This window comes from Scyliorhinus canicula, chromosome 5 (genome assembly GCF_902713615.1).
Source record: "Scyliorhinus canicula chromosome 5, sScyCan1.1, whole genome shotgun sequence".
In the NCBI taxonomy this organism is placed as follows: Eukaryota; Metazoa; Chordata; class Chondrichthyes; order Carcharhiniformes; family Scyliorhinidae; genus Scyliorhinus; species Scyliorhinus canicula.
The window spans coordinates 123,415,504-123,429,805 of record NC_052150.1 but is presented as its reverse complement, the minus strand read 5'-3'; the positions used below and the strand labels follow the sequence as shown (position 1 = coordinate 123,429,805).

At 45.5% G+C, this 14,302-nt stretch overlaps 1 protein-coding gene and 1 pseudogene across 2 annotated transcripts in view; one reads left to right on the top strand and one right to left on the bottom strand.

Annotated features, from left to right (window-relative positions):
* The window catches only part of hepacam2 (HEPACAM family member 2), a 168,349-nt gene that overhangs the window by 69,725 nt on the left and 84,322 nt on the right, over positions 1 to 14,302 (top strand). For both annotated transcript variants that reach the window (XM_038797580.1, XM_038797579.1), the window contains exon 4: positions 13,336 to 13,632. In XM_038797580.1, the coding sequence (XP_038653508.1) occupies positions 13,336 to 13,632 (297 nt within the window). The remainder of the gene's footprint in view (positions 1 to 13,335; positions 13,633 to 14,302) is intronic.
* On the bottom strand, positions 11,656 to 12,748 carry LOC119966233 (annotated as a pseudogene).

Sequence of the window (14,302 nt, the reverse complement as noted above, 5' to 3'; positions counted from 1 at the left end):
TTTTGCTTCATTGCAATTGCTATCCTTCTTGGCGCACATATTGTTGGTGTGACCAAGTCATCTAATCTCATTTGGTATATAACAGGTAGCTTGTCGATTGTCTGACAGTCACAAATGTCACACTACCTTGTCATCTCCGGTACTTGATATTGCACAGCGTGGACCTCTGAGCTAAATTGAATGACCCCTAATGAGATGCAATCCCAGAGTCCTCATAGTGACTTGAGATTTTGGGACACAATGTGGAAGCTGATGTTTCACTATACGCAGTGAAATGTGGCCACGTCCTCAGTGGTGATTGTCTGTCTATCGCAAACCACGAGATTGGACTGCTGGTTAGGACCCAATGTTGCCTCCAGGTCCAATTTGTACAGTTTGTTTCTGAATAGAACATTTCATTTTGCTCACGTGTCAATTTTGACTTTTAATTTGACATTGTTTGAGATTATCTGTAGTAGAGTTGATAGTTATTCTTTTTGAGTGGTCGATTGCACACTTTCGCAATATAGCATAATGATTGCATTGATGGTGCCATGGTCATTTCATTCAGACGACACTGTAACTTACTGACCCAGTTACTCCCCTGCCTCTGAGAAAGCAACGGCAGGAGTACTGCTGGCATAGCAGAGTGACAGATGTCATTTGTATCTGCAGCATTTGGCGAAGTGATTCCACTTGCCACAGTGATTAGACTTTTTTCCAAAGGTGGAACATTGTGCCCTGTTTAGAAGCGCTAGCTGTTGCAGTTGGCACAACGCACCCCCTGAACTTCAGTGTCCTGCCGAAATGGTGCTGTTGCCTGCCGAAAAACCTAATGCAACGTTTCAGATTGGTCATCAATTGCACACACAGGCGTTGGCTGCTGCAGTTGATGCAGAGTGTCCCCTGTGATGCACATACTTCTGCTTCTCTCCTAAACCATGCTCTTTCCCACCTGAATTCTCTGCTTGATCACTTGGACTGCTTGTTTAAAATGCACATTACTGAAGCAGACTGTAAACAGACTGCCTTCTGTTTCAGTAGCTGTTTGAATGCATCATTTTCTATGCCTCCTACCAACTGATCACTAACAAATTTATTAGCAAACGCTCCAATGCTAAGACCTTTACTGTGCCCACATAGGACTGGATTAATTAGAATAGATTCTGGTTAGTAGAAAGGAATATGTATTGGTCTAAAATTATGTTTTTAAGTGTGAAGCTTTGAATTTCTGTAGGATAAGTACGGGAACATCTTTATGTTCTAAATCGAATTTAAACAATCTAAACTTCATGACGGCTCCTAAATCCAGCAGCGTTTGGCTTGTACCTTTTTGTTTTTACAGATAGCAGTGCACCAAAGAAGAAGATCCTTTCCTGCTTACAACTGTCCCAATTGTCTGCCATATTCTTATTGAAGACAAGTGGGTCAATGTTTAGAAGTCCCTGTGTAATACTTCCGGCCCCCGCATTACACCATGTAGCTCTGTGTGGCCCGTTAAATCAAGTACACAAGTGACTTTCAATAAATGGGAGATTTATTAGCTAAACATATGAACTCTCATTAGCACACCTACTCAGCAAAGGTCCCAGGTAATCCTGCCAAGCTCCACCCCCGTGACACACCATGTGGTCGTGTCACCACATAGTCACGTGACACCCGGTCTACAACAACTACATACCAACGATTAACATTTACAATTGTCTATCAGGCTTGGATTTCCACCACAAAGAAGAGCCTCGGCATTGTGGCAAGCATGTTTGAAATGGTAGAAATTTGTAAGTCCTGTCCCCCAACTTAAACTAAAAGTAAAAAGGTAAAGTTTGAGGCTCTGAATTTCAGCCTTATTCCTGATGGTTGGATATTGTTTCAGTCCTTTTTGGGTCTGTTAACATTTAAAAAAGAAATCAGAACACCCAACGATAAACCAACAGTAATATGGATTTCATGAAGGACAATGGACTGGTAGGAGAAGGAGAACCTTGAACTTTGATTGAGGAGACCTGGAGCACATGTATTTATACTGTAAAAAAACTTTGAGTTTTTGTTGTTTGGGTTTCATTCGTTTTTTCCATTTTTCTGTTCCATTTGGGGTTAGGCTGGTTTACAGTTCTTTGTTAAGGGATGAGGGGTTCGGACCTTGGGAGGGATAGTTTGTTTGTTTTTACCTCTTGCCTTAGTTTTGACTGTTTGCACTAAGAGCGGGGGGAGGGGAACCAGTGGGGGGTAAGATGCTAGGCGCCATGGGCGGGGGCTGCCAGGCTAGCTGGGCGGGCTAGTTCATGGAAGCAAAGTGGGGGGTGAGCTGAAGATCGATTTGGGGGGATGGGAGAGGCAGTGGGAGTGCGGGGATTATACTGCTGACGGTGGGGGGACTTTCAAAGTGGAGGAGGGTTGATGACGGTAGTTGCCCGAGGGCGGGCCAGGGAAGATGCAGGACATGGACCGTAGACTGGCTGAAGAGAGGTTATGGTTGATGGGGACGGGGGGGGTGCGGCGTGCCCCCTGGCCAGGCTTGTCTCGCGGTACATTCTTGGACTGAATGGGCCAGTCAAAAGGGCCCGTGTGTTCAAGCACTTGAGGCAACTGAAGGTGGACGTGGCTATGTGGCAGTAGACACATTTAAGAGTGGGGAATCAGATTAGGTTAAGGAAGGGATGGGTTGGACAGGTGTTCCATTCGGGTCTAGACTTTAAAACGAGGGGGGTTAAAACGCGGGTGGCATTTGAGGTGGGGAATATAGAAGCGGACCCGGGGGGGGATAGATATGTTATGGTTAGTGGGAAGCTGGAGGGAATCGCTGTGGTGTTGGTAAATATATATGCCCCGAACTGGGATGATGTGGAGTTTGTGCGACAGGTACTGGGGACGATTCTGGATCTAGATTCACATCGACTGATTATGGGGGGGGGGATTTCAACTGAAATCCCAAAGCTGAGAAGGTATCAGCTTTAGCAAAGGAGCTCCGGGAGTTGATTCAGCACATGGGGGGAGGGTGTCGATCCGTGGAGATTCGGGAGGCCGAGGAGTAAGGAGTTTTTGTTCTACTTCCATGTGCATCAAGTGTATTCCCGGATAGACTTCTTTGTGATGGACAAAACGCTGCTGGCTGAGGTGATAGGTGCTGAATATTCAGCAATAGCGGTGTCAGACCATGCCCTGCACTGGGTGGACTTGTAAGTCAGCTAAGGAAAGGCCCAGTGCCCGCAATGGAGGTTGGATGTGGGGCTTTTATCAGAGAAAGAAGTGTGTGAGCGGGCGAGGGAGGCAATTCGGGGATACGTAAGGATCAATGATGCGGGTGATGTTTCGGCAGGGGTGGATTGGGAGGCATTGAAGGCAGTTACCAGGGGGAATTCATCTCAATTTGGGCCCGTAAGGAGAAGGCTGAGCGGGTGGAGTTGGACAGGCCGGTAGGTGAAACTTTACAAATGAACAGGAGGTATGCGGAGTCTCCGGATGACGGGCTTTTGAAAGGGCGTCAGAGACTGCAGCTAGAATTTGGGCTCCTGTCCACAGGTAAGACGTTGGGATAGCTGAGGAAGGTAAAGGGGGCGGTGTATGAATATGGAGAAAAAGCGAGCAGGGTGCTGGTGCATAAGCTGAGGAAACAGGAGGCGGCGAGAGAGATTGGGAAAGTGAGGGATACAGTAAGGAAGGTGGTTCTGGATCCAACGAGAGTGAACAATATGTTTTGGGAGTTTTACAGCAAATTGTATAAATTGGAACCCCTAGCTGGGGGGGGGGGGGGTGAAGCAATTTCTAGAGGGGCTGGAGTTCCTGAGGATAGATGAGGAGTTGGTGGAGGAATTGGGGGCCCCAATGGGGCTTGTGGAGGTTATAGACGGGTTAGAGGCGATGCAATCGGGCAAAGCCCTGGGACTAGAAGGATACCCGGTTGAGTTCTATAAAAGGTTTTCCGGGCTGTTGGGACTGCTTCTGCTTAATGAGTCAAAGGAGCTGGAAGTGCTCTTCCCCCAACGTTATCACAGGCATCAATTTCTCTTATTTTGAAATGGGATAAGGATCCGGAGAGCTGATCTTGGCCACATGTATAGAGGACTGTGTTCCGGGGATAATAGGGGAGGACCAGACGGGACGTTAAGGGACGACACCTGACGCCCAACATTAGGCAGCTCCTCAACGTAATAATGATGCCTGCGCAGGGGCGTGAGGTCCAGGTGGTGGTGGCCATGGATACAGAAAAGGCCTTTGATGGGTGGAGTGGAAGTATTTGTGGGAGACCCTTGGAAGGTTTGGGTTCAGGCAGGGATTTGTGGATTGGGTCCGCTTGCTATATCAGACACCGGTGATGAATGTAAGGACATACCGGGTTCGATCAGAATATTTTAGTCCATGTCGGGGGACAAGACAGGGGTGTCCACTCTCCCCACTACTATTTGCTCTGGCCATATAGCCTTTGGCAATGGCGCTGCGAGCATCGAACATTTGGCGGGGGATAGTGAGAGGGGGGGTGGAACATAGGGTCTCGGTCTATGCGGACGATTTGCTTCTTTATATACAGACCCGTTGGGTGGGATTGCAGGAATTATGGGGATACTGGAGGAATTTGGCCTTCTCAGAGTATAAATTGAATATGGGCAAGAGTGAGTTATTTATGATCCAGGCAAGGGGGCAGGAGAGGAGACTGAGGGTGATGCCATTTAAAGTGGTGGGAAGGAGTTGTAGGTACCTTGGGGATTCAAGTGGCAAGGGACTGGGGTCAGCTTCATAAATTAGGTTTGGTGGGCAGCACGGTGGCCTAGTGGCTAGCACAGCTGCCTCACGGCACTGAGGTCCCAGGTTCGATCACGGTTCTGGGTCACTGTCCGTGTGGAGTTTGTACATTCTCCCCGTGTCTGCGTGGGTTTCGCCCCCACAACCCAAAAATGTACAGAGTAGGTGGATTGGCAACAGTAAATTACCCCTTAATTGGAAAAAATAATTGGGTAATCTAAATTTATAAAAAAAATAAAAATAAATTAAGTTTGGGCAGGTTGATAGAGCAAATGAAAAGGGACTTCCAAAGGTGGGACGTGCTCCCGCTGTCATTAGCGGGGAGGGTACAGACTGTGAAAATGACAGTCCTCCTGAGATTGCTGTTCGTGTTTCAGCATCTTCCAATTTTCAACCCTAAGGCAAGGAAGATGATTGCGGCGGTCTCGGGTTTTATATGTGTCGGGAAAGTTCTAAGGGTGAAGAAGGTCCTTCTTGAGCGGGGGCGCGGGTAGGGGGGCTTGGCCCTTCCCAATTTATTAATTACTACTGGGTGGCTAATATATCAATGGTTAACAAGTGGATAATGGGAGAGGGGCCGGTGTGGGAGCGAGTGGAGACAGCATCTTGCAACGGCACGAGTCTGGAGGCCTTGTTAACGGCACCTCTGCCGTTCTTGCCGGCTCGGTACACCACAAGCCCAGTGGTAGTGGCAGCCCTGAGAGTGTGGGGGCAATGGAGGCAGCACATGGAACTGGAGGGGGCGTCGATATGGTCACCGATCTGTGACAATCACCGGTTCACTCCGGGGTTCACTGGAACAGGGCTTCAGGAGTTGGCAGCGGGCAGGGATTGAGAGATTTGGGGAACTTTTCATTGAGGAGGGTTTCCCGAGCTTGGAGGAGCTAGAGGAGGAGTTTGAGTTGCCAGGGGGGAATGGGTTCCGCTACTTACAAGCGCGGTATTTTGTCCAAAAGCAGCTTCCGGGCTTCCCTCGCATCCTACTAAGGGGGCTATAGAATAAGTGATGTCAAAAACAGGGGTTGGGGAGGGGTGGGACTTGGAAATATATAAGGAACTGAGGGAGTGGTAAGGGGTTCCAATAGGGGAGGTGAAGAGGAAGTGGGAGGAAGAGTTGGGAGGGGAGTTGGAAGTCAGGTTATAGGAGAAGGTCCTGAGGAGAATCTATGCATCCTTGTTGTGTGCCAGGCTCAGCCTGATCCAGTTCAATGTGGTCCACAGGGCTCATATGACTGTGGCCCGGATGAGCAGGTTTTTTTGAGGCGGTGGATGACAGGTGTGGGTGCTGTGGGGGAAGTCCTATGAACCATGTACATATGTTTTGGGCGTGTCCGAGGCTGAGGAGATTTTGGCAGGGATTTTCAGATGTCATGTCAGAGGACTTGGAAGGGAGGGTGACTCCGAATCCAGAGGTGGCAATATTTGGAGTGTCAGAAGATCCGGGAGTCCATTGGGGGGAGAGAGGTCGACGTTTTGGCCTTTGCCTTCCTGGTGGCCCGGAGACGGATTTTGTTGGGATGGAGAGACTGGGGGCCTCCAAAGTCGGGGATTTGGGTCAGTGACATGGCAGAGTTTCTTAGGCTAGAGAAAATTAAGTTCGCCTTAAGGGGTTCATTACAGGGGTCCGCTCGGCAGCCGTTCATCGACTTCTTCAAGGAAAATTGACCATCAGCAGGGTGGGGGTGGGGGGGGGGTGGAAGGGGAGGCATGAAGTGACGAATAAGGGTATGGAATCTAATGTGTGGGTAGTTAGGGTTTATGGGGGGGGGGGGCTGGGTATGTTATTCTTGGATTTCTGTGTGTGTTGGATCTTTTTCTTGTTAAAATGTAAAAATTCTAAATGCCCCAATAAAATATTTTCTAAAAAAAAAAATCAACAGTACTATGCCAAAATATTTCATGTTTAAACAAAAACAAACTTTACTGTATATCAAAAAGAATTAAACACAGTAAGTACTATTAACTTAATATTGTAGTTTACAACTACATGTATAATAAACTCGGTTTTGCTTTTTAATTTACCACCAATAATTCCCTTACACATTACAACAATCTTGAAGCTGCAGTCATCTCTCCAGAGATCTACCTAAAAGTATGCCACAGTTTTCTGGAATTCACTTTAACTCTCCTCATTATTGCAGATATTCCTCCAAAGTAGGACCAATGGATACCCTTCCATTAGCCTTTTGACTAATGATGCTTGATTCTTTTTGATTGACCTCACAATTATGGATACCTCAACTCCTTGCTCATGTCACTGACAGATATGCAGCTACCTTCCCACAACGTTCCAAGCTAACTGCGTTGACTGCTTTCTGTCATGCGTCTCTGTGAAGGCCATTGCAGATTACTCCACTAGCTGAAAGCTGCTTTTCCCTCATAAAATCCAAACTGAAATCAAGCCCCACCTGGAGTCCCCACATTGAACAATAAATTTGTATTCTCTCTGCTTAAAGAACAGGCCTAATTGACTATCATCTTCTGTGATCTCTTTCAATCCGGTGAGGTGTAGTCTACATCACAGCAAAGCTGCATCTTGTTCTGTCTGTTCCCCAAACTGAACCACTTACTTCTGTTAGCAAACACACGTCGATAATTTAAACAAAATAACATTCCACTCCCACAGCATGTCTCTATGACAACATGGCATGCTTTGGGATGTTCTCAAACAGAAATGGAAATGAAATATTTCACCTTACATGCTCCCCTTTGATTCTGTAACTATAATTAAGTTTTATGTCCCTTTCTCTGGTGTCCCTGGGTTCATGAAGAAACCCTTGTTTAGTTTACAAAGCTGTTTTCAGCTTCCTTTCACCTGGAAACTACATATGTAATGTATTTTTTTATTGAAGTAAGGACAGATCTTTTGCCTCTGTTGTGCTGAGATAGAAGACCCCCTAATGCTTATAGCTTTCACACTATTAACTCTGACCTTGAAGTTATCTTTTATGTGTAATTAGCTCCAAGCTTGTTTGAATTTCCTTTACATCAGAGTTATTATTACCAGTTTTTAAAAATGTATTCATGGGATGCTGGCTTCACTGTTTAGGCCAGCATTTAGTGGCCATCCCTAGTTTCCCGTCAGAATATGGTGGTGCGTTGCCTTCTTGAATGGTTGCAGTCTTTGAGGTGTAGGCTCACCCACTGTGCTGTTAGAGAGGGAGTTCCAGGGGACTTAGAAAGGGATGCACCTGGGGACTTGTCCACCTTAATGCCTTTTAGAATACCCAAAACTTCCCCCTTCCTTATGCTGACTTGACCTAGAGTATTTAAACATCCATCCCTAGCCTCAACATCCATCATGTCCCTCTCCTTGGTGAATGCCGATGCAAAGTACTCATTAAGAATCTCACCCATTTCCTCTGACTCCACGCATAAATTCCCTCTTTTGTCTTTGAGTGGGCCAATCCTTTCTCTAGTTATCCTCTTGCTCCTTATATACGAATAAAAGGCTTTGGGATTTTCCTTAACCCTGTTAGCCGAAGATATTTGATGACCCCTTTTAGCCCTCTTTATTGCGCGTTTGAGATTTGTCCTACTTTCCCGATATTCCTCCAAAGCTTCATCAGTTTTAAGTCGCCTAGATCTTATGTATGCTTCCTTTTTCATCTCAGCTAGTCTCACAATTCTGCCCGTCATCCATGGTTCCCTAATCTTGCCATTTCTATCCCTTATTTTCACAGGGACATGTCTGTCCTGCACTCTAATCAACCTTTCCTTAAGACTTCCACATTTCAAATGTGGATTTACCCTTAAACAGCTGCTCCCAATCCACATTCACTAGCTCCTGCCGAATTTTGTTATACTTGGCTTTTCCCCAATTTAGCACTCTTCCTTTAGGACCACTCTCGTCTTAATCCATGAGTATTCTAAAACTTACGGAATTGTGATCGCTATTCCCAAAGTAATCACTGACTGAATCTTCAACCACCTGGCCGGGATCATTCCCCAATACCAGTTCCAGTATGGCCCCTTCCCGAGTTGGACTATTTACATACTGCTCTAAAAACCTCTCCTGGATGCTCCTTACAAATTCTGCTCCATCTATGCCTCCAACACTACATGAGTCCCATTCAATGTTGGGGAAGTTAAAATCTCCCATCACGACTACCCTATTGCTCCTACATTTTTCTATAATCTGTCTACATATTTGTACCTCTACTTCACGCTCGCTTTTGGGAGGCCTGTAGTAAAGTCCCAACAATGTTACTGCACCCTTCCTATTTCTTAGCTCTACCCATATTGCCTCAGTGGTCGAATCCTCCATCACGCCCTCCTTAATCACAGCTGTGATATCATCTCTTTTTTTTTTAAATTTAGATTACCCAATTATTTTTTCCAATTAAGGGGCAATTTAGCGTGGCCAATCCACCTACTCTGCACATTTTTGGGTTGTGGGGGCGAAACCCACGCAGACACGGGGAGAATATGCAAACTCCACACGGACAGTGACCCAGAACTCCTCCACCCATTTTACCTCCCTCTCTATCCCTCCTGAAGCATCTATACCCTGGGATATTTAGTTGCCAGTCTTGCCCTTCCCTCAACTAAGTCTCAGTAATACACTTCTCGCATTAAAACAAATGCACCTAAGACCATCAGTCCCTTTGCATTCATCATCTCTTCCCTGTCTACTCTTCCCCTGAGTCACATTGAGTTTATTATCTAGTACCTTACTGGCTTTAGTTGCTGCCTCTTTACTGACCTCTAACTTCCTAATCTGGTTCAAATCCCCCTGCCACATTAGTTTAAAACTTCCCCATTATAAAGTTAGGTGAAAGGTCACAAGCAAGACATACTCAATCTGTTTACATTATTTACAATGCGATAGGAGGGAGCAAAATTGAACTGGTTGCTGTGCACAGAAACATTATAAATACTTTATTTTTAGTGCAGTTAGCATTCAGAATGTGAATGCCTCAAACATTGTTCGGGATCAAATCTATAATTGCTTTTAAAAGGAAAGTAGATAAATATTTGAAAAAGAAAAGGGTGTGGGTTAAGGGCAGGAGTAGAGGATAACTAGGTAGCTGCTTCAGAGACGTTGGGCATGATTTTGCATCCAAGTCCGTCATCAGAGAACGGCGATGCAGGTGCAAAATCGTGCGAGAATCGAGAAACGTGATTCTCGCCCTCGAGGTCTCATTTCTCAATTTTCCATGTATCTCCCCGGTGACATAATTTGGTTCATGACAATAAAGAGCAAGGACCTGATTTAAATATATTTACACATATGTTAATCTCATTACTGACCCCTCCCCCATTCACATGATTCCCTCTTCACTGAATATTCAAGCCTGGCTGATGTGACGTCACAAGGTAAGTATAGCCACCGAGGGGAGGAGGACTTGCCCACGAAATACCAAATTGTGCTCGGCAGTGCCAGAAATTGACACTTTGAGGAGCCCCATTAGGGGCAGGGTTCACTTTATGTTCGTTGGAGGGGACACCGTGTCTTTTAGGTGGGGAATTTATTTTCTGTGCTGATTGCCACTCCCTTTTTAAGGGTACCCCGATTTCTGTGGAGCCAGCCTTGCCAGCTCTTTCAGGCCCTGTCTGACCACAGTCATGGGGTAAACCATGCCCCTGATTTTGTTTTCCAGAGTGGCTCAAAATCTGGACTAAAAGCCCGGCTGTGCAGCTGGAATTATAGGCCAAGTTTCAGTCAGAGCCTGACACTGAAAAAATGTGGGAAAATTCTGCCCTTCTTTAGAAATAGGAGCAGGAATAGGCCATTCAGCCCATCAAAGTGTCAGAGGTGCCACCTGTGACATTATTCATTTTCTGCAAGGCAGAATGTAATAAATAATGCTCCCTAGGGGATATATTATTTATTAATGACTTGGAAGACAAAAAGAGATCTAAATCCAAGTTTTCAAATTACGCTAAATTAGGATGCGCAAGACATTGTGTGGATGTGAGCAGGAAATTACAATGGAGACATAGATTAAATGAGTTAGCAAAGCTGTGACATATGCAATTCAATGTGTTAAAGTGGGAGGTCATCCACTAAGGGACATAATAACCCCAAGAAGTTCCAGACACGTCACAATCAATGACCTGCTTTCAAAATATAGTCACTGCTGCAGTGTAGAAAAGCATAACAGCCAGTTTTCAGACATCAAAGTGTTACATACAGCAGTGAGATTAATCAGGAGATAGCCTATTTTGGTGAGGTTGGCCGAATGATAAATGTTATCCAGGATACATCTCTGCTCTTCTTTGAGTAGATCTTTTTCATCCAATTGAGATGAGGCTTTGGTTTGATGTCTCATCTGGCAGACAACACCTTTGTGAGTCTTAATATTCACCCTGTACTGCACTGAAATGTCAACAGAGATTCTGACACTTTTATTAGCTTGTCCTGACTATTTTTCAAGCATAGGGGAATGACCAATGGATTATATTTTTCAAAACTTTACATTATAAACACTTCACATGAAAGTGTTTCAGATAGCGTATTGGCACAGGGGTCATGAGGACACATGAGGAATGTGTGGGGGTCTCTGAGGTGGCATGGGGAGTATTTGGATTGTGAAGGGTGTGAGGGATATGGTCTCGAGGGCCTTTGTGTTTCTTTCTCTCTGGGACAAAGTCCCATGGCACCAAAGCAAGACTTTTATACAGCCCCTATGGCTGCTTCCACACTTCATCCCAGGTCGGCTAGCCAAATCCCAGCTCCCACATGGCCTCCAACAATGAAGATCCTGCCGTGGCAGGTATTTTGCCCGGAGGTGGATGCCATAGCAAAGAATATTCCTTTTTTTTAACATACAATTTTTTTTTAATTTAGGCGTATTTCTTGCCATATCAACAGACAGAACTTTCTCTTCATGGAGAGGGTCAGTGTGACAAGGTGGGAGAGGGTTGAGCATGCAGGTAAAGGGCCAGCGAGCTCTGTGTCCGAGGGTCCTCGGGTTGGGCGGGAGGGGGGTTAACCAGTGAAAAACGCAGCAGACTCGGGGTCACCAGGCTGACTTTCAACCTTTACTCCTTGGTGGAAATGTGGAGGATCAAGTCGATGACCCTGTTGCTGTAGGCAAACTCATTATCGTACCAGGTGACAAGCTTCACAAAGTTATCGTTCAACGCAATCCCGGCATCTGCATCAAAGATGGAGGCGCGTGTGTCCCCATTGAAGTCAGTTGACACAACCTGGTCCTTGGTGTATCCCAGGATTCCTTTTATGGGTCCTTCAGAAGCTGCCTTCATGGTTGCCTTGATGTCTTCATATTTGGCAGCCTTTGACAGACGGCAGGTCAGGTCAACCACAGAGACGTTAGGAGTTGGCACACGGAAAGCCATCCCAGTCAGCTTCCCATTCAGTTCAGGGATGACTTTGCCCACAGCCTTGGCAGCACCAATTGAAGCAGGAATGATGTTCTGATGGGCGCCTCTACCATCTCTCCATAGCTTCCTGGAGGGACCGTCCACTGTCTTCTGGGTGGCTGTGTAGGCATGGACAGTTGTCACCAGAGCTTTAATGATCCCCAACTTGTCATTGATGACTTTGGCCAGAGGAGCGAGGCAGTTCGTGGTACAGGAGGCATTGCTGACAATGGTCATGCTCTTGTCGAATTTGTCATGATTGACACCCACGACGAACATGGGACCTTCGGCAGTCGGGGCGAGATGACCACTTGTTTTGCACCGCCCTTCAGATTAGCTGAAGCTTTCTCGAGGGTGGTGAAGACCCCTGTGGACTCCACTACGTACTGAGCCTTCGCGTCGCCCCACTTAATGTTAGCCGGGGCACACTCCTGGAAAACACTGACAGGTTTCCCATTGATGACGAGTTTCCCATTCTCGGCCTTGACTGTTCCTTTGAAGATCCCGTGGGTAGAGTCATATTTGAACATGTAAAACATGTAGTTCACATTAATGAATGGGCCATTAATGGCCACCACCTCTACCTTGCCATTGGCAATGGCAGCCCTGGTGACCAGGCGACCAATGCGTCCAAATCCGTTTATGCCGATCTTCACCATATTGCAGTGTCTGAGTCTGGGCTCCTTGAGTGCTGTGATTCAGAGAGAGGAAGGGGTCAGAGTGGGGAGAGACGCCAGCAAAGAATATTCATGACTACCCATCCCCACATAAAGGATGAAATTCCAGGCCAGTGTGTTTCGGATGTGTGTTGTCTGGCCTAATATCATCCTTGATTTGTCCAAAGGTGGGGAAGATCTGTATGGACCAATGTGCAGAAATGGATTGCATGAGAAATCGGGTGAAGCAATGTAGTCACCAGTTACAGGGACTGAGATCTGCTCACGTGCATGGTTCTAACAGCAGAGCCAACAAATGGATGAAGTGTGAATTGATACTCAAATGCAATACTGAGTCAAGACTTTATCTACTGGGACTAAATTACAAATAGTAGAGTCATGGTCATCTTCACAGCATACGTGGTATTATACCCATTAAAGAACCTGCTCGATTTTCATTCCACTGTTTTCAGAGTTCTGTAACAGGCAGATAATCTGCTCCACCAGATTACCACTCACGATAATTTTTTCCACAAAGTTTCATCATGTTGTCCAACAATCAAAAAGCATTTCGCAGAAAGAGTGAAGATTTCTAATTCTTCCAGTAATCTTTCTTTCACTTTAACATTTTCAGATGGCCCCTATGATTTGATGGTGAAGTCTGAACCGCGATTCCAAGTTCGGGAAGGAGTGTTTGCTGCTGGCAAAGGAGAGCCGGTCTGGTTTAAATGCTCAGCAAATTCCAATCCACCAAATGTCTACTCATGGTTCCAGAAAGATGACAACAAGACAACACCCATCCAGTGGGGGCCAGTGTTAAAAATCAGGTCTGAGAAAGTACCCGAGAAAGTGGACTACATGTGCTGCGTCTACAACAATATCACTGGCAAACGGGAGGAGACTCAATTCACTTTCATACTCTCTGCTACTGGTATGTGAGCTTGTTGATATTAACTTGTTAATAGCAGCTTTTTACAGATCATGTGATGATGGGTGTTCCTAAAACCAATTTACATAGTAAAAGTTAAATCACATGAACTGCAGATTAATTAAGTGGAAATGGAACTTGAAGTGAATTAAATTGATTCTGTTGCTAATTATACATTGAATAAGTTATCATTCTCAAGCAGACAATGGAGTATTTCATTGTGTGAATGAGGAATCTTCTGAGAATCATTATAGATTTGCCTCAAGGAATGTTAACTCAAGATTTATTTGCAAATGAGTGAATGATTGTATGGAGAGAGGCCTTGATCTCACGGCCCAGCTACAAACAGTAAATCACTCTCAGTTGAAAGGGTCATATCAGTTGGGAAAGAGCTGGAGAGTGAGATGAGCTCTTACAGGGAGGGAGTAAGAAATCAACGGTCTGAATGAACTCTTTCTGTGCAGTAACTATCCTACTATTAAGCATCTATGGAACAAGCGCCACATTTCTATTTATGAATATGTATTGTATTATGCAAAGATATCCTTTCTACATTATGTGTGAATTGCACGACTATTACATTTACAATTCTTATTGCATTCTGAGCAATAAATTGTCAGGTAAGTCTCTTGCATTTGATTTCCAAGTATCCAATCCTGACTTTTCATCAAAT